General features: G+C 42.3%; 1 protein-coding gene across 1 annotated transcript; it reads right to left on the bottom strand.

Annotated features, from left to right (window-relative positions):
- Positions 1–3546: 3546 nt before the first annotated feature.
- On the bottom strand, positions 3547–21312 carry tmem102 (transmembrane protein 102). Its single transcript, XM_083910634.1, has 6 exons — positions 21175–21312; positions 19678–19889; positions 6971–7309; positions 4863–5056; positions 4489–4701; positions 3547–4354 (listed from the first exon to the last, which is right to left on the bottom strand). Exons 2-6 carry the CDS (start codon positions 19877–19879, stop codon positions 3755–3757), a joined length of 1548 nt encoding a protein of 515 aa, XP_083766760.1. The 5' UTR covers positions 19880–19889; positions 21175–21312; the 3' UTR covers positions 3547–3754.
- Between the last annotated feature and the right edge of the window lie 394 nt (positions 21313–21706).

Here is a 21706-nt window from a genome sequence, read left to right as displayed (position 1 = left end):
CATTCAGCCCCAGTTTCTTGGTGATGGACAGTCCACTGCTATGAGGTTACAGCCTGGCCTCATTCACATCATCATCACACACACCTTGATGTTCACACACACACACACACACACACACACACACACACACGGGCTGCCTGAGGGCTGAGGTTACACTGGCCTATTTACAAGGGAGATTCGGTCACAGTCGCAGGATGGAGACGATGCGAGGACACTCAAAAAAAACGCACAGGTAGAGGACGGAGACACAGGGATGCAGTGTGTGGGGGGGGAGGGGGGGGTTTTAGCATTGGAAACATTTAGTTTTTCACTACTTTATGCTGTCAGCTTCTCCTCGGTTAATTTACATTGGTGATACAGTCACAACACAGCAGTGTTCTTTGAGCCAAAAGGAAAAAAAGTTCTCCCAAAAGGCGTCACAATGTAATTATAAAATGACTGTCATGTTGATCCAGACAGAGTTTATCCTGATAATCTGTGTCTCTGTGCACCATCAGCCCCCAGAGCCTCCTCATTCATTCATTCATTCACTCTCTTGTGAGTGCACTACAGTACAGAACTGACTCAGATGCAGCACAAACGCAGTACTGGAGCGCCCTCTGTTGGCCGAAACGTGTCGCAACCTACCACTTATTCTGGACATTGAATCACTTTGTGAAGACACACACACACACACACACACACACACACACAAGGTCGAATGAAAACGATGCGTCAACAGTTTGATTTGAAACGCAGTGATTTATTTCATGCTAAAGCTCGATCGATACAAACCGTCAGGAAATAATAGTAATAAATACAGCAAACGATGCAGTGAAAATTAATTTGCACTTTCTTTAAGTATAAAAAAAAAAAAGAGATATGAATTTCTCAGACCTTGGGAGTCACTCGAGACAGATGTTTATGTTTAGCACTTGAATACGTGTGTTGAGATGAGGATGAAGAGGCGACTTAAGAGATGATGAAGTGGATACATTCATTTTTATAGTGTTTTAGTCATTTATCCACAGCGAAGGTGAATGAATATTTGATAGAATATTTTAAAAAGGCAGTGGTGATTAAATTAAATTAGATTATGAATACAGTAGCAGAGTGAAAACTGATGTTTGGAGAGTGTCATCTGTGTATACGTAGTCCCAGGCCAAGCAACAGTAAAAAAAACAGTGAAAGTACAAATGGAGCAGGCATTGCAAAGGACAGACTCTGATTGCATATCTATAAACTGAGGCCATTGTAAAATGTAGGATTTGATGTGTACAAGTCAAAGAAAAGATGATTGTTTCCCGTGTTTCTGCATTTTTCAGGAAATGAACACTTGTACAGTTTGTACAGTGACAACTCTGACAACTGGCAGCTGAAAAAACACACGTCCTGCGTTAACATTCTGTTCCTCTGCAATGACACACTTTGGTTTTTTCTCCTCGGATTTGAATCACACACACACACACACACACACACGTGTACATCAGCAGTGCAGACAGATGCTCTAAAAAATTCATTCAGTAGTTAAAGTGTGACATTTTCAGACTCCAAGAGCTGACAGAAATATTCATACACGTGTCTGAAGAGGGGGGGGAAAAAAAACACATTCCACCAGAAGCATCAAAAATTAACCACATCCCCATGAAATATATGTAAAATATAAGTGATCATGTGCTTTTAGAGGAGCTCGTAGAAAGCAGCAGTTTAGTGCTCGGGTTAAACCTCGTTACATTTTGTTAGCAGTGATTTTCGACGACAACTTTTACATTGCAAATTTGTTAAGGTAAGAAAGGTAAAAGTGATGAGAGTGGGAAAGGGAAAAAAAGGGGAAGGACTGCTTCACTGGTCTGTTTTTGTTGCCACGGACACCATTCACCGATTGTTAGGAGGAGTAATTTGCAGCAATACAGTGTAAACATAAGGCTTCCTGTGGCTCTGGACCTTTAGAGTTAAAAAAGGACAAGAACGAGCTCTGCGGAGAAATGCAGATCAGATGAGGATGGAAAAAAGGAGAAAGAGTTAGAGAAGTCGGAAAAACAGTAGGAGGAAAAAAAAAAACGTGACGGCCTCAAAGAGAGGAAGCGGTCCAGACGCCGCGAGGCCTGTTCTCTTACTTCTGATGTCTTTAAAAAGACCAGAGAAGGTCCTATCTCCTTTTATCCATCCATCCATCCATTCATCCATCCATCCATCCCCTGGTGGTTTTAGCCTCTGTCTGATGACAAACGATAGGGCCCGGTAACCACTGAGGAGGATAATTCAATGGGGCAACATCTGGGCGTCTGTCTGTGTCCTGCTGCTTGGTTCATCTCTGTGAATACACAGCAACACACACACACACACACACTAACACACACTCAATCACACAGCACTCATTAAAAAAGACCAACTAAGCAGAGGAGAAGGGGAGGGAGGGGGGGGAGGGCAATTATAAGTCAGAACCAGTCTAAAAGAAAATCAACTGAGACACACAAAAACTATCTTTCTTAAACAGGGAGTTAATCGACAACAAGATGTCTGACATTCTGTTGGATGAAGTACCGTCACTCATTCATGAAATCAGCTATTCTGTACCTCACTTTCTCTTACTTCACAAACACACAGGTGCTCATTTGAACTCTCAAGTCCCTTCACTATGTTTTAAATGTCACTTGTGTAAGGCATACTACGACACCGACTGTCTGTTCAGGGTCAGCAAATCAGTCAATCGTCTAATTCTTATTCACTGGTTTCCATCATTTATCTCTCATTCCTAATCGGCTGTTACCCATTTTCCCACCAGAATATAGGGAATATATATATATATATATAGGGAAACATGTTTTAGACTGGGGGTGTAGTGATGACGGTATAGAAAATCCTGAATGTCAGTCTCGCGCACATAGTTTGATTTTCAATATTCTACATTCCATTAAAGCTGAGTGTGTGGGGGGGGGGGGGAATACAAGCTGTGTCGAATGCTTGATACCTGTCAGGTAAAAGGCGTGTTAGTTCAGTCTCTAATAGACCATAATGAGACCATGACCCTGGGTGAGACGCAGTGCAGCTTAACAGCTTAAATACAGTAGTTAGAGACTTTGAAAGGGAATCACGTACATTTAAAAAAAAAAAACTGATTAGTATTATGAATACCTGAGAAAGACTAAAAATATAAGATCTCATTATTCAAGGCATGGTGTTAAAGAGAGAGCTAAACTGCGGCTGGAAGAGAGAAGAGAGACTCTCGACGTTACATTCAGTTACATCAGCCACACCTTGGTTTGTCTTGATTCAGCCCTCACCAACTCTGATCTCAAATTAAAAACAGAGAAAAGAAATGCAGCAACTGTAAGTCAAAAGTGAAAGGTGCGCAAAGTTCACACAGACGCGCACACACACACACACACACAGACACACACACACACCCTTCTTTCTGTGTCCATGTTGTCTTTTTTTAGCACCAGCTGATAAGTCTCGTTAAGGCCGCCTCATTACAAGAGGGCCATTTCCGTGGCGACAGCTTGGTGACATCACGTCTGTTGTGCGATGCCCACGAAACTGGACAACATTAGTCAATAGTAGTAGTATTTTTTTTTTTTTTTTTGGTTAAAAAAAAGTCAGCCGAGCAGCAAGGCATTGCTCTGCTTCAGGATGATAGAGAGGAGGAGGAGGAGGAGTGTGCTCAGTTTCAGGTCACGTCTGTATTTCAGAAGAATCTGCCTGACTTTCAGTGTGACGTCACATCTCGGAGTAAAACGCACATGTATTTCCACGTCTTCTCTGCGGGGGCGACTCAGTAGAACTTGTCATCGATACGGAAATGAGGCCGGGTGACATCGTCAGGGTTCAGGAAGACGGATATGGATTTCCCAGGATTCTCTGTGACCAGCTGCTGCAGCCGCTGCGCCAGCTTGTCGTCCGATGGGGAAATGATTCCGTTGGCCGTGTGATGCCCGGGCGAGCCGTGGCCGTTGGTGCTGGCCGTCAGCTCCTTTTTCAGCTGGCCCGCCTGCTGAGCTTGGTCCAGAGCCGCTCGGAGATGCTCGCTGGGATCTGAGCGCACGTGGGCCAGTTTCCGAGCCACCAGCAGTGCCTGGCTGTCCGACAGGTGCTCCAACATGTTGCACTGGGGCAGGAAGTAGTTTGGACAGTTTTTACCCAGGATGCAATGAGCCAAGTCGTCCAGGAGACCAAGGAGGAGGCGACCAGCAGTGTCAGGATCGGGGCAAGACAGGTAAGCAGCAGGGAGGCGGTCACAGGCCCAGAAGAGGAGGGTCCTCAGGTGGTAGAGGCTGAGGCCGGTGCGAGGACGAGCCAGGATACGAGAAAGCACCGCCTTGGCTGCTTGAAAAGCCTGGGCCATCGGGTACGGGATGCACTTCTTCAACTGAACCTGAGCAAAACAGAGCAACAGAGGCAGGATTTAAGACAGTGTTGAAGGGAAAGGGGAGAGAGATTAAACTACATGGAAAAATATCAGTCCAAGGTGACACCAGACACGACAGACAACATTTACAATCCCCTCGCCTCGCTGCGTGAGAATGCCAGCCTCCACTCCCTGTCGGGCCGGCCACCCAGCGGGGAGCAGCAGGGCAGCAGATAGAAGCCAGATATGGCCTCCTCCTCAGTGATTTTTCCATCCCAGAAATGGTTGGCGGTCAGCCAGCCTTGGGCCACAGCCGGCCAGCCCCGGAACGACACCACAGGTAGAAGGTCGTACAACACCCGGCTAGATCCTGCCTACAGGGAGGAGACAGTCGTGGGGAAGTGTCACTGAATGCAAATTTCTAAACCTCTTACAAAGGAGCAGATTATTTCTCCAGATTATTTTAAACGTTCACCAAGTCCACTCAATTTTAAATTACAGCTGACATTTCAGCAAGAGAGCACTCCATCTGTACCTGGAGGATGATGGTAGTGAGGGGTCCATTCCTCTCCAGTCGATCCGGTGTGGGGATGCCTCTCTGGGGGCTACGCCTCAGTTCCTCTACAGCCTCACTCACCACCCCCCAGAACCAGTCTGTCACCAGGCTGGGCGAGAAGTAGCTTCCATCCAGAGACTGAGGAGAGCCCAGGGAGGGGATGGAGCCTTTATCTGAGGGGGGGTAGGAGAGAGAGGAGAATGTGTTTTTTGTTTATCCACATAAAACTTCCCAAAATGTGACAGCATCTGCAATACAATATACTGTTTCATTCAAATCAGGTGCAGCTGTGCTCCAGACAAATATTGTCTTGTCTGCAGCATTAAGTAACTAAGTATTTTGGCTTATGGTTGACATAAACACTAGGGATGGACATTTCCAGCAAAACTCCATCAAATATTTGTTGATGCTTGTACGCATAAGTTTTAGTGTGACAACAAATCAGACAAGACAGACATTAAATTATGTTTGGCTGCTCCAGGGTTCACAACATGTTGAGCTGAGAGAAGCTAACAGCTAACAAGATGCATTCAAAGACCCTGGTAAATAGGTAAACAGAGGAGCAGCTACAAGATGCATTCAGGAAACGTCTTAAATTTTGAAGCAATATAATTATTGCTAATTGTAACTGATACACCAAAATTAGGTAGTTATTAGAGTAGATTTTGTTTTTTAAATAATCACTTTTGTATCTTTTTTAATATGATCACAAATAGATGCATTCACTGACTTAGTTTTTGTCATCAAACAAATAATGGAATAGTCAAATATTCATGCCCATCCCTGGTATCCACACTTCACGACTCCAAAAATGAATAATACATCTAATTGTCATGGTTCAATTGGTTCCAACCAAAGCTACAAAGACATACTATAAAATCATCACACTGATGCTTTAATTTTCTACAACTTGTTGGTATTTGGATTTAAAGGGAAATGTTGGTCTTTAATAAACAAAACAGTTTAAACAATAGAGTGTATGCGTCCATAGAGAGAAAGTATAATATACTTGTTATGTTAATTATCTGTTAGTGTGATCAACACCTCAGAAAAATAAACACTAAATGTACTATAACTTTAACATGCTACAGTTTGGTATAGGGCTGATATTATTCATAGTACTGTGTTTACTATGTTGGTGATGAAATGAAAGTGCAGGAGCCACTATCAGCACTCCCCCGCTTCTTGGTGACTGTGTGTCGTCGGAGCCCACTGTTGTCAACTTGTTCAGATTGTGGGTGTATTGTGAAATGTAGCACTGCCTTTGGCACACATTCACCTACTTTTTACGAGAATCAGTCCTTTGTGTGCCATGGTCTGGGTGCAATTGTGCAATAGTAGCCGGAAGAGTGTTTTTTTGGGCTCAGAGCAGGTGGAAATCGAGACTAATTTTAGTGGAACTTGAGTGTTAAGGCCGTTGGAGCGTTGTCCTGCAGTTTGGCTTCCCTGAGCTGAGACGAGTCACTGCATTAATGCTGCCAATTAAGGTGTGGATTTGCACTTGTTTTCATTTTAGACATGGATGTGAGATATTTGGGACATCACCGCTGTAAGTTTAAGTAAGAATTTAGAAGTATGTTAGTGCCAAAACCTGATAAAAAACACATCAATCACATACTTAACATTTTTGATCCTCGATAACTAGGATATTAAATTGCTTCCCTTTTGTGATGGCAGCTCTATGTACAGACAGACTCTCATCATCCTCTTTTAGATTCTTTTCCTTTGTCAGGTTCCGTTTCAGCCGTAACAGTTAAAGGAACAGGATTGCACTACAGCTCACAGGGCAAAACGTCATCACAAAAACATGAAGAAATTTCAATCAGCTCTGCTTCCATCCACCCTGCACTGCGACAGCAGTCTACTGCCGTTTCTTCTCTGCACTTCATCATCTCTCTATTTTGCATTCTGGCTCACAACTCCTCATTTTGCATTTTACTTTGTCTCTTACCTTGTTCACGTTCTCTGTTTCTCGAATTTCAGCTCTTACTTCAATGATTCAAACTTTGGTTTAATTTGACCTTATTCTCAAGAACAATTCAAACTTCCTTGTTCTACCTGTGCTTTTTTTTTTTCTACCTACTTACCCATTTCCCCCTCTTCCTCCTCATCTTCTTCAGATGGAAGTCCGTTCTCTTCCTGGCAGCAGATGCTCCAGCGGGACAGGATGTTGGAGTCACAAAGACGGAGGCTGAGCCACGAGTGGCAGGGTGGGGAGTGTCTCATGTCTAGGGTGACAGGCTGGTTGCGGTCATGGAGCTTCAGAGCAGGCACCAGCAGAGTGAAGTCCAGGTCAAAATCAGCCCCTTTAGCAAAGTCCCCCAGGTCCTCAGGGTTGAGATCCAAGACTCCCTCCCGAGCTCCACCTGACAAGAGCAGGTACTCATTGGCGACTGGGAGGCGTTGATCCACTTTCTGGACTAAACCTGGATAAAGGAATAGATGAAAAAATAAAAAAGCACTTTATTTATATGTAGATTCACGGACAGGTTTTAAAAAGTGTGTTTGCTTGCATCTATTAAAATAAATGGAAAGGCTCGTGTACACGAAACACCATCTCCGGCTAATGGACTGGGACAGAGAGCAGCAGGACCACAAGAAAATGTCTGATTTCATTTGTTTTGAGAGACGCTGCATATATTTATAAGTCTGGCCTGAAGGAATATTGATACAAGGAGTGTGAAATTATTCATTGACCATTCAGAGACCACTGGGCTAAAATCAAATGATAAAAATCCAATGTCTTGGCCAACATTTGTGCCAAGCCAATCCTTTATTTCAGCTCCCATACTCAAAAGAAAACATCAACTTCTTTTCCTGTTATATAATATGGATGAGGAAAAAGAGACATTGCTTCAACAGGCAACTTTCCAGTCTGTCTTGGTGCCAGGCAGTTTGTCTGGCTATTGTCACAGCTGTTGTCAAACTACTGTTTTAAATGTGAATCACCAGATGGTGTCGTTTTTTTCTATTGCCATGACACTGTGCAATCAGTGCTAATGATCCAGTGTCATATTGGGAGGGATTACTGGCAGAAACTGAATATACAGTCCAGAAGTATGTTTGTATGAGTGTTTTGTAGCCTTAGAATATACCTTTTATAGAAGAAAAGGGCCTTACTTTACACAGGCTGCCATCTTGTGCCATTATGTGTCTTCAGCAGCCCGACTGTACGTATATTTCCTTTATTTATTACCCACTGGACCCCTCTTTTCATCATTTGTTAGCTAATTTCCAAGTTCGAGGAACATAATAACATCATTAAGGTCTGATGAAAGAAATACGAGTACTCAGACAATCATGTTACATCGTTATGATATATTTTAAGTCTGACTGCACCATAAAAAGCCCTTCCTCGCTCTGGTCTCTGAACATTTTATATGCGAGAAACTTGCCTCTAAATCCCTTTATAACTACTTAGCTGTGTTGTAAACTTCCCAGGGACTGGGCCCATGGGAGCCGCGGCAACGGTGTCGAGTAAATTATGTTTTACCCGCTTCAAAGAGCGACCAAGAAAAGCCTGATCCTAACGCCAAATATGTGCTGGCCTAAAGCTAACTGGTAGCTACCGCAGGTTAAAGGTTATACAGTGGCACTTGAAAAATTCCTTTGCAGGAAAGAGATTGGAAAAAGCTTGAGCTTAAATGTTTATCCTCTCCTGGGCAGCGAAGTGGCTGCAGAAAGCTGGAACAGGGGCACGAGGCCAAGCCGACAGGCCACTGCTGGGGGATCAAAGCTCTCAACATGATTCCTCTTATCCAATTACAGTACATGAGCATCCAACGTTGGTGGGAGGATGCATGCGATGTTTTCACATCGAGGCGAGCGCGTAAGTGAGGAGAGACATGTTCATTCATTCCTTCATTTTGTACCAATTTGTCCTCCACGTGAGGGTAGTGGGGGGGGCATGAGGCAACCCCAACTGACAGAGGGCGAAAGGTCGAAGACAGGTCGTTTTTACAGAGATGAACGATCGTTCACTCTCACGTCTACGGCCATTTTGTGCATAATCAACCTAATAATGAGGAGAACATGCAAACTCCACACAGAAAGGCCCCCGGTCGAACCGTGCTCCAAACCGGTGACATCCTTGCACTCCCATCCAGACACATGCTGTTAGATGTACGATGTTGACCCCAAATCCATCTTCATGACCAAATGCTCTAACTATGCCTCTTCATAAAGTATGACCTTGTCCAGATTTACATCACAAAGGAGGAGCAGTAAGACGGAATACGAAAACCTGTGGGGATAAACGTGCGACTGAAGTGAGAGTTTAGGTTCCTCTATGGTGCTTTACTTGGAGGGGGAAAAAAGAGATAAATGAAGGTGCCCCATTTGGTGCCAACACAGCGGGAGCAGTTGAAGAGAAGGAGAAAAATAAGAAGTGTGTGTGTGTGTGTGTGTGTGTGTGTGTGTGTGTGTGTGTGTGTGTGTGTGTGTGTGTGTGTGTGTGTGTGATGGAGACTAAGAGTCTTTTTCATTTCTCAGCAGGATCAGGCTCATCCTTCCTTTCAACTTCCATTCATCTCCTGACGAGATGAGTGCAGCTCGGTCTGAGGCAGGGGCGCTCCCACAGAACTCTGCAATGGCATCAGCGGGGGGGGGGGGGGGGGGTTGCTGGTACAATTCAACTTTAGCTATGTCAAAAATGTCTCACTTTATTGGAGTTTTACAAAGTGCGGGCAAAAAATTACTTTTCTTGCTTACGAAAAAAACTACATGTCAGCTGTGGGCATCAGCCTAAACCATTATTAACGCAATAGTCAGACTGGGATGGAAAAGGTCCAACATGTCATTGATATCAATACAATCTTCAACAGCCAAAAATACAGCAGAGGGAATGGACTAAATACTGTATTTCAGAGATTCATTCTTTCAGCTATGTTTAAAATTCAAAAAGCCAACAATTCTGTGACACGTTCCTGTGTCATTTAGTTATAAATTAACTTTTTGCACCAATAATTAACATGTGAAGGCCAGGGTGGCGTGCCATCAGTAGATTTAAGCCTTCTCTCCTCTGTCTGAGGTGAGTGTTTGCGATGCAACAAGCGGAACAAATTCTATCGCCAATCGAAGATCAGACCATGAAATCTGTTTGACTGTAAAAAAAAAAAGCGAGAGAAATGCTGAAAGTGGAGATCAAAGAGGAGAAGAGAGGGAAACAGGCAGCACAAGAAAGAGGATTGGTTGAGTTAAAGCACATTTAAAGCTGCGACTCTTCTGATTAGTTTGGTTTTTATCAGCCACTGATGAATTAGGTCAAATAAGCAAGGAAGGAGGAAAAGACGAGGGAAAAGGAGGAATAAAGAGCATTTTTATCTCTACAGCGGGAGGACCCTTGGCTTGAGAGGAGGACGCAGGAAACTGTAGCAATTAGTTGGGCTCCTTCAGTCTCCACACTGACAGCAGGAAGCTTGAGCTTCTTCCAGGGAAAACAATCTACTTTTTAATCCAAACTCAAATCAACAGTCTCACGCTGCTTTACTGGGGAACTGCCAGCGAGCAAGTGCACACACACACACACACACACACACACACACACACACATTCTTGTACTTGCTGCATACTGAGGACTGGGTTGCTGACAAAGTGAGGACCAGCATTTCCACTTTATAAATCAACACAATTACAAATATCTACTTCATGAATGACATCTACAAAGAACTACTGGTTGCAGTACCATTTTTTCTTTTTCATTTTTGGTCCAAAATTTGACAAAAACGTCATACTATACTATGTCCAAAATTAAAAAAAAGAAATTTGACAAAAAAATTTGACCAAAATTTGACAAAAACGTCATACTATACTATGTCATCCAGAATTGGAAAAAAAATTGACCCAAAATTTGACAAAGACGTCATACTATAATATGTCGTCCAAAATTTGAAAACAAATTAGAAAAAATAAATCTGGTCCAAAATTTGGAAAAAAAATCTGGTCCAAAATTTGAAAAAAAAATTGGTCCAAAATTTGAAAAAAAAAATTGGTTCAAAATTTGAAAAGAAAATTGGTCCAAAATTTGAAAAAAAAAATTGGTCCAAAATTTGGTACAAAATTTGGTACAAAATTTGGAACAAAATTTGGTACAAAATTTGAAAAAAAAAATTGGTACAAAATTTGAAAAAAAAAATTGGTACAAAATTTGAAAAAAAAAATTGACCCACAATTTTTGGTCCAAAATTTGATAGAAACGTCATACTATAATATGTCGTCCAAAATTTGAAAAGAAATTTGAAAAAAATAATTTGGTCCAAAATTTGACTAAAAAGTCATACTATACTATGTCGTCCAAAATTAGATTTTTTTTTTTTCTTTACAAATTGAGTATAGCATGTTATAGCAACCTAAGGAAGTGATTTCAATGAAAACAAAGTGAGGACTGGCCAAAATGTCCTCACTCCGTAAAAATGACCTCACTTTGTTGGTTAAAAACCCTCACTGGTCCTCAGTATGCCGCAAGTACAAGAACACACACACACACACACACACACACACACACACACACACACACACACACACACACACACACACACACACACACACACACACACACACACACACACACACACACACACACACACACACGAGGACAATCCCACTCTTATGCCTGTAGACACAGAATAGAGCTGGAGTGGAGACAGTCTATGCTGGTTTCACAGCGACAGATTAAACCTAATCCTTTAAGAAATGTCTTTGAATGTAAATTTCCATGAGAAGAAGGTTCTTCTTTCAGGCATATTTTCAAATGAGACCCAATTGAAAGTCTATTGGTTTCTCCAATAGACTCCTCTCCAAGCAACCTGCAAGGCACCTTGTTTTCGCCCCATAAAACAGATAAAAGCTCGCAAATGGGCGAGCAGCTGAATTGTATTGTAAGTGTGACCAATCGACAAAAGCGGGGAAGTCTATTTTTAATGTGCCATCATTTGTTTACAGCGCGCTGAATGACCTTTGTGTATGTTAATGTGATACATGTGCTTTGTCTTGGAAGTAGAAGTGGAATAAAATTAGAATCATGTTTTCCACGAAGCTGCAGTTGTCTGATTAGATTCATTCACCAATAAGCCACAACATTAGCTTTTATAGTTAATAATTGCTCTTTAAAAACCTAACCAGGGACATGGTCTGCAAATGAAATGCAACTCGACTTACATGTTCATGAGAATGCATACCTTACCGTAGCTTGCAATCATCAAAATACACATAAATGCATCACATAACAGAGGCTTTTTGTTTTTCACTTCCACTTAGCAACAGTTAAATCTCAAACTTTAAAGGTTGCAAATCCTGAAAATGTGTTGCAATCGAGTAGCAATCACGATCCCGCAAGAGTCTTTGAAACGACCCGCTTCGGGAGACGAGTCTAAATAAAATATCATTATCTGATTTTAAACATCAATAAGTCATCACAAACTCAATCCGGAGAGATAACTGTAATTATCACGAGTAAACACTCGAAAGACCTGCTCCTGCTGCTGAAGCTGACCTCTGCAACGTATTTCACTTTCACAAGATGAACAAGAACTCTGCTTAAAATCAAAAAGGTAAAAACTTTCAACTTCTTTTTGTTTGAATATTCTCGCACCAGGACTCTTTCTTCAAGGTCACGTAGTTACTTGAATGTTTCTAGTAATGTGGTCCAAACACAAGGAAAGAAACACATTCAGACATTTATATATATATCTATATAATATATTCAGAAGGACAGACCACTTTTTCATTTTCTCTGCTTTAAAAAAAATAATCTTAAATCTAATACATGTTTTTAAATGAAGCTACAGAGTGACAGAGCTGTGAAATCCACTCAAGCAGAGCAGTCATCGGCATCACGGGCACGCTGTCCTTTCTCCTCCTCACAGCCTGAGAGGAATAAGAATACTCTGCCACACACCTCTGGTTTGATGGACTCCAAAAATAGCTCAGTAAATCTCTCTGGAAAATGGGGTTCCTCCTAAATACAGTGATGACTTCCATGCATCACCGGAGAGAGAGAGAGAGAGAGAGAGAAAGACTCTTAAAACGGAGGCTGTGCTCACAGTAAGATGCGGGTAAAAATCAGTACGAGCATTCCGCATACGTTTATTTCTTTAATATTTACTTCACTATAAAGAACGCCGCCTGTCGTACATGCGCACAGTTTCACACCCTCTCACTGTGGAGATGCACTGTATGAGGTGCAAAGGCTGTATAATGGCTGACATTTAATCTTCCACAACAAAGAGGAGATGTTATATATATATATATACTGGGTTTTACAAAACATTCCACCTTTAGTGCCTGAGCAGGGACGATTAATAAATATGGAGGACAAACTAAGAGTAAAGAAGCACAGAAATAACTGACCAGGAACATTATACAAGTGCAATGTACTATATTACGTACACATAAGTGCTATTTTAGTGATAAATGCAAATCTACAGACAGAGCCCACCTAGACCAGCTTGGGGAAAAAGACAGGAAACAGTGAGAAAGTGTAAGTGTGGCTTTGTGCAAAGGCTGCAAAAACTACATCTATAAAAAGCACATTAATCACACCAGAATGTGTTGAAAAGTTGAAAAGCAACAAGTTGCCGTTCTGGCAGAGGTCACCGGCCTAATGATTTCTGAGCCTGAAGCACTAACGTTGTCAAAGTCTCCGAAATGTCACAACAAGGACACAAACTGCTTGAGTTTCAGCAGGTGGAGAGAGAAAGCACCTGCACCGCGACCGCGTTCAGAGCACACGTTCCCCCTTTAAATCAGTGCCTCGTTCTCCTGCTGTCCACGTTCTCAATGAGAATCGACGAGCGGCGATGACAAATCTTTCAAACACAGAAACTTTGGGCAGATTAACTCCCGCCGGAAGAGTCATGTGTTTTTGAGCGAGAGCCTCTTGAGGCAGGGGCATGTTGTTGTGTCTGCGTGCGAAAAAAACGAGATTTACAAGTTCACGTCGTCCACCGTGTGACCTTTCTCTTATTCTCGGCAATAAAACTCTAATACAGCAGCAGCGGAATGTGCCATAACAATAATCGTAAAAGCAGTTTCATCCCAGGGAAAAAGAGCAAGTCAATCTTTCACAAATGACTCCTGACTAATATCGCTTCAACTGGATGTGTTATCGCTCCTTTTCAAACGGCGCTTCTGAGGCTCGCGCGGTAATAACAGGATTACTCCGAGTCAACTCCGAGCCAGTGAAAGGTGAAACGTTTCACCCGCCCGCTGCTTATGAATTCTTATGAAGGCAGGAGATTAGCTCCAAAAATAGAGAGAATTTCATCTGATGTGAGGGGGAGGTCTCACTGAGCCAGGTGTTTGTATGAAAGTGTGTTCAATCCGAGAAACCTGGATGAGAGCGTCTAAACCGCCGGCATAAAGAAAGACAGAGAGAGAGAGAGAGAGAGAGGACGTAGGAAGCTGTCGGAGTCTTTCAGCGTCTCACTGCTGCTACTGTGATACCATGTCCCGCTAACTGACAGGCAATTATCACTTAAAGAAAAAAGGTGTCACCACGGTTTGGCTTTCACACGTTCACTACTTTTTGCCTGCAGGCCCCGGCCCTCGTCTTTCAAAGAAATCATGTTACAGCCGATCCTGACGTTTCATGTTCCTATTAGAGAGAGGCCAAAGAAGGGGGAGCAGGGGGGATCAATTCAGTCATTATTAAGTAATTAACCCACGCCCTTGTATTCACCCTGGCACTCAATATGCACTGTGATGAGCTGTGGCTAGAAAAAGCTGCAGATTGGAGGCAGGACTGACTAGAACTGAGCTAAATTAATTATTTCTCCAGTCATGCTGAGGTTCAAGAAGATTGGGATTGTCTAATTCTGTATTTTGGTATTTAGATATTTGGGTCAGACTACAGACTAGGGTACTGTGACAGATTCTTACTTGGAAGCTTCAAAACAATTAGTCAAAATAAGCTCTGCTCTGGAGTTCTCCCTTGCTTTGCATTGCTAAGCGGGCACTCTAATAACAGGAGGTGAGAAAAAAATTAACTCTTGCTTTAATGGTAATGAATCCATGGAGAAAAATTATATTTAAAAAATCATCACAAAAAAATCTTTAACCGTTAAATATGGATTAAATGTATGTTAAATATGTTAAATAAATGTTAAATGTATGAATTCAGTTAAAAATCAGCTTGGGGGGCAAGTAGAAAGTCATTAATAAGGTTTTTAATAAGGTTATAAGGTAATTGATGAGTCATCATTAAATAAACTATCATTCCACGGAAAAGTTCTCTTGTGACGTACTCGTACCTTGAGATTCCCACCGCAAAAAAACCTACAAATATTCAGGAATTTCCCTGAACCGAACTGTCTCTAACACAATCATGGAAAATCTTTTTTAGTACATTACTGAAGAGTGTCACCCTGTGAGGGAGGTGTGTGTGACAGCAGCTGCCGACACATAAGAACGCCGTTATCAGCCGACAGCTACGACCCAAATCATTTCTCTGCTTTTTTTTTTTTTTTTGCCTCAGGAGAAGATAACGTGTGATTACAGGAGTGCACAAATCACAAAGTCAGTCTGGGGTTATTTAAAATGAGCAGCATGACGGAAGAACTTGACATGCAGTGTCACAACACGTTTTAATATACATGCTCAATTCACATCTAAGGAGACAGTGAAAAGATAGTGAATGAGTGATATAATGTGACATCAGCCGCTATGTTTTAAATCATGGACATTTTATTTTTGTGTTTATTTGTTAACGGAGCCTACTCCAACAGAGGTCGTGAACTCAGCTTTTTTCACTCAACTTTTCAGTAATTAAGGGCGCTTTCACACCAACAGTAGTTGGTGCGCACCAAACGATCCATTCGAACCAAAAACTCTAGTTCGTTTCGTTTTCGTTGGTGTGAAAGCATCAATCGCACTCTATTCCGCACCAAATCAAGTGGACCGAGACCGCCAAAAAGAGGTGGTCTCGGTCCGCTTGACTCCGCACCAAATGTCAGACTCTGGTGCGGTCCCTCTGGTGAGAACGCGAACTCGGGTCCAAACCATATTCTGCAGTAAATGCCATGGACATAGCCTACCTTGTAGGTCTTTGGAGCAATCTTCGTCTCATAGTTAGCACGACCACATTCATGAAAATAGCGCGTCTCCTCTGCCTGAAATGACGCGCTATACGTCTTCGCCGACTCCAGTGCATCAGCAGATTGTTCTCCAGACGCAGCCGTTGGATATTTTGCCAAAAATGGCCAATACAGAGAATGTAATAAACGAAGATCAGAGCAAGTAGCAATGTGCGAACGTGTTGCTCCATAGTGAGTCAAAATTGGCGCTTTTCTACCGGAAGATATAAACACATTGATGAAACGTCAATCGGGCCAATTTTGGTTCGTTTGCTGGTGTGAAAGCGGACGACACTGGAGTCATATGTTACATAATAACAATTGTATTGCCTGGTGCGGATCAAATAATCGAACTAGCGGTGTGAAAGCGCCCTAAGATCTAAGTCAGCTGAATGACAGAGGAAGTATGTCAGTGAACAACAGTGACCATTACTCATGCTGTCCAGTACTGGTATGTCTGCTGTGATGAAAACTGGAGACAAGCAGAGCCAAAGTAATGAATTCATTTCAGTCATTTACTCCAGCAGTGTCATAATTCTGGCTGCCAGATGAAGACACTCGCAAAATCTAAACAGGCATTAAAAGAGAATTAGTCAGCCAGGACAGCCATGTTGGCCCCGCAAATCCAAGCCTCGTCGAAAAAAACTACATGTCAGCTGTGGGCATCAGAGCGGGGCCCCTTCAATGAGGCAGGAAGTCAGCGCAGCGGAAAAAAAAACGACATCCAGCTGTGAATCAGTCACACGTAAGCCCAGCCGTGTTAATGGGCTGCAGTCAGAGAGCAGCCAGACATCAACACCATCCAGCAGGCCAACGACAGGTCAATTATAAGCCATCAACAGGCCAGTGACAGGCCAACGGCTGAGTGAGCTGCTCTCCAACAGAGGATATACAGCTGTAACTCTGATGGTTTCAATTTGACCAAGCTTTTTTTGTATCATATGTTAGATTATGAAGCTTTGGGAGGTTAGAAATGCAATTTTCTATGTGGTTACATAAAAAAAAAACAAAGCCTAGAGAAAACAAAACTGTATATGTGGGAAATCTGTATTTTTAAAATACACTATGGCATGCTATTTTATAAATATTACAGCAAAGACACTGCAGACTGCACCTTTATTATGAGAATCAGCAACAACCAACTAAGAAGTATTCACTAAAAAAATTGAGTAAACTCACTCGTAGGACCATTTTGACTGTTAATAATCAAAGCTTGTGGTAAATGTTTGACAAATAAGATTTAAGAGGAAAAGAGAATAGTAGAAAACAAAAGGGAGGCCAATATGAATACAAGTGGAGGCTGTCAGTGTTCATCTGCTTCCTCTGATCTCTGTCTGATAACTCGGTGAAATACTAAGCACAGGTTTTTTCCTGTCTGACAAATAAAATCATTATTTTTTGGGCTGAGTCTGACTCTTTAAACTTGGATCAAAAGTTTCCCTTTTCACTGACATCAGGTGGAAGGTAAATAAACTCTGAACTCGATTCTCACAAGCTGACACAAACTTTAAGATCTAAAAGTTGGGTTGAGGCTATACCTGTGCCCAGTGCCTGATCTTCAGCCTCACCGGAAGGTGTTTGCCTTTGTTAAACTTTTGTGTGTGTGTTTTTTTTTTTAACAAGGAGATATAGGAGATGTACAGTAGCCACCACTCTGCCTGCCTGAAGGCAAAACCTTCAGTGTAGTGTTTACCCAAACACAGTGTAAATAAGAGACTCCTATTGTATCTATCACCGTGTGAAGAAAATTCACTGCAGTGTACCTGTGTGTGAAAGAGTTTAATCTCTTTCCCCTTTGCTTTTTTTCTTGACAGTGCACAAAGCCCAGTGGGAATCCCTCTGCAGCTCAAACTCGATATAAAAGCCTGGTTAAAAAAAACAAAAAAAACAGCCATAGTCACTCATGTTGAGCATCAACAAGCACACACACCTACAGCGGTGAGGAATCCCCTCCAGCAGGTCGGCAGGCAGTACCAAAGCCCCTTCACCGCTGGGATATTTGATTTTCAGTGCTGCCTTTCATCCTCCTCAGGGCCTTGAGAGGTGCTGCTAATGCAGCTACCACAACAAACTTAACTTTATATTCCGAGAATTCAACACGGTGCTTCTCCCCCTGCTGAAAGTGCCAAACGGGGTCTGTTCTGTCTTTCTTTCTTTTAACGGTTTTCACAGCAGGCGCTGAGGCTCAGGGTATGAAAACACCAGCAAACCAGTGGTGATTATTGCAGCAGAAGCTGAAGAAGTTACAACGAGACTCTCGGCCAAGAGAGAGTGAGAGAGGAGATGAGAAAAAAAAATTTGGATCCAAAAGGATATCACATGCTAATTGAGAAAATGAGGAAAAACAAACCTGAATACCATTTTGATTTGTGTGAATTCTATTGGGAGATTGCCTGTTTGACAAGGCTTATTCAGTTTGTTGACAACTAAAGCAAATCAGCATGAGCTGTCAGCCGATGCAGCAAGACTACTATTATACTACAAGCCTTATTACATGTGTATTAAAACTGTACGACACACAGAGAAGTGAAACCAGGAGATACAATCATAGAAGTGAGCTGAGGAAAAACTCATCATCAGAAGAAGAAACACACAAAACACTCAGGTCCCAGACCAAACATGACAGACAGGGATAGCAGAGATGACAGGGGGACAGCAGGGAGGAGACAGAGTGCCACCTATTGGACAAATAAACAAACTCCACTTTTTGCCAACAACAAAAACGACCATCTCTTTGGACTCGCTGTGTGTCGCACTCATTTTCAATACATGTAGAGCCAAAACAAAAAGTGTGTCAGTCTGTTGGAGGATTAAATTTCGAGTCTTGTGTTGTTAATCGTCTTTGTCACATATGCTGTTTCACAAGCTCCGTCGTGGAGCAAGTCTGTGAAAGAAACTGTCAAATCCCATTCAAATGGGATCTTGCAGCTTTGTCCTTTCAGATTAACATTGACGTTTTGGGGTTTTTTGTCGTCTCGTTGAGCATCAGTTTGTACTGAGAATCATTGTTTCAGACAGCGGACGATGACCGAAAGCTTCATGATAATTTACAGTAACCACGGAGATTAATAGAATTATGTTACGATAGGAGAGATGCACCATGATCTGGATAATCTGTTCCAGTATAAAATCTACAAGCATATCTGCAAAGCTCTTTACTGTATCTACTTTAATTATATCTATTTAAAGACACCACATACAGCATAACACACACAAGAAACTCTGCCTCTACAGCCACAGCCAGATATAGTTTTGTATATTTAACTCTTTACCTGAAGCTAATACATAATGGCTGTCCCACAGGATTTACTGTATTTAATTACATCCAACTCAAATTATTATGTAAGATTTGCTCCTGAGTGGTTTATCACTGCTGACTCACAGTAAAAAAGGCTCTCAGTTTGAGTCCCAATTCAGCTGTGTGTGAAGTTTTCCTGTTCAGAAAGTCTCAAAATTGCCCATAGGTGTGTATGTGAGTGAGACTGGTTGTCCGTGTTGTGATACACTGTGGCCTAGCTAAGGATTTCCTTCTAGCTTCCCCACCGCCAACACCAAAGGATAAGCAGTATGTATATAATGCATGGACGCAGTAAAACTGACATTTAATTATGAGTGGAATTATACACAGTTTTCAACAATACATTTCTAAATTGGGCCTGATGTTGCTGGGTATTAATAACGGTCAATAACATTTGGTGTTTGACTGGTTTGTGGGCATACATTACCTAGCATGTTGAAGATAAAGTCCTTTGCTGTGTGGACCTCTAAGGCGGTCTGGTCACCAAACTCCCCTTGCTCGAGTAGCACCAGCTCAGACACCTGTGCCGACAGCTGCTCCAGAGTGGCCCCCGACCGGAAGTCCACCTCCGACAGCTTCTTGGTAGGGGCTGGGGAGCGCGGTGCCACCGCACTCATCAGCGACTCCATCTCCACAAACCTGTTGCGTGAGGTCGGGGGGGGGGGGGGGGAGAGGAATGATGCATGTTACATGTTTGGCCTTACTTTCATGGAGATATACTGTCACAGTGCCAATAATAACCCCTGCTCTAGTAGCTGAGCCTTCATGTTGTTTTTGCCTTGCTTTCAACAACAGTGTGTGAATCATGGGACTAACATTTAATATCAGCAGTTGAAAATGTGACGCTTATGTGGAAGTAATTACACAATTGTATGACCAAAGATATATTTACTATTTTCTATAGTAGAAGAAATTCACATTTAAGGTGATATTAGACAACATCGAGGGAAAAAACAATGACAAATCAAAACGTTGATAGTTGTTGATGCATTTTGTTTTGACTTAATAATAACAGATGAATTGTTGCCACTTCACACACATTTAGTATCATAGAAAGTCTGTTGTGTAGCAGGCTAGTGGGAGTGAAAGAATTTGTTTCGTCAGCGTTTTTGTTTATATTATAGCACTGGTTCTGCTATTTGAATCACAGATGCAGACAAAAATGGGTCACTGCTGACGTATTATCCTCCCGTTAAAAGAACTTTAGCTACTTCGTGCCTTAAGACGTACTTTACTGAATATTTAGCATACCTAGCCAAGAGTTTTAAAGCACATAATGTTTGGTACAGGCCTATTACATGATTATGACACGGCAAGGAGTGAAGTAGACACGTTGTGTGACATAACTTGTTTGTTTACATGGCTAAAATGCGGCGTCTTAAACACAACGAGCTAAAAAAAAAAAGTTGTAACGAAGTTCTGTGGAGTGGAATGACAACATGGCAGCATCTGCCACAGCGAAGTAGGTCAATTAGCAAGCGAGCGTTTAGCTGCTAAGCTAATAGCCAGGCAAATTAGCCCTGCTGCTGTCTGATACTAAATACGAGCTATTTACACACTTAGTTTAATCCACATTACATTGTACAGCATTAACAGGTTCATACAAGTCCTGCGTGTTCACACAAGCTGTCCCCTCGACCTGCCATGATCAGGTCGGTAAAGGTGCCTCGCCCAAGTCAGCTAATTTATTTTATTAGCCAATAATAACCAAATAGCTTTATCAAATTAGCATGCTAGCTGAAGTGGCAGGTTCGGTTGACGTGAAAACAAGTGGAGCGACACACGTTCACACAAACACAAACACATACATACACACACACATGCACTCAGCTCGTGCACCGTTAGCTTGAGAGTCTCGCACCGAATCATTAGCTACCAAGCTAATAAAAAAAAAAAATCTGCCAGATAAACAACACAAACACACCCTTAAAACAGAGAGGCGACGGCTTCTCTCCGCTATCTTCTGCGATCACTGCTAAGATGATCCCCTTGTTTTAATCCTCCTCCTTCAGCCGTCATCTCCAACAGGTCCCGAGCGTCACTTTCCCCCTGGCAACACCGTCCCAGAATTCATGGTCCTACTACTCAGAGGATCCAGGGATTAGAGGTGTGTGTGTGTGTGTGTGTTAGTGTGTGCGTGTGTGTGTGAGACACACAGCACGCCCCATATTACAACACCACACACGGATTTGTGAGGTCAGGAATATGATTAAATATCGTGCCCGTGTTCTCGTAAAAGGAAATAAATCAGAGCTGGTGGAGGAGCAGGGAGGTTTTCACTGCTGTACTGAGTCACACTGTGGTGCTGCCTCTGGTGCATGAGGTAGTGCATGGTAATACCAGCAGCAGTGGTGGTGAGCAGGCTGCTGGTGTTACCTGATCTGGAGCTGATGGATTATACCACTTTTTACCTTCTTCTTCTTCTTTTCCCCTGAATCCTAATCATACCTTTGACT

This window comes from Microchirus variegatus (assembly GCF_963457635.1).
Source record: "Microchirus variegatus genome assembly, chromosome: 2".
NCBI classification, from domain to species: Eukaryota; Metazoa; Chordata; class Actinopteri; order Pleuronectiformes; family Soleidae; genus Microchirus; species Microchirus variegatus.
This window is presented reverse-complemented; position numbering and strand designations above follow the sequence as displayed.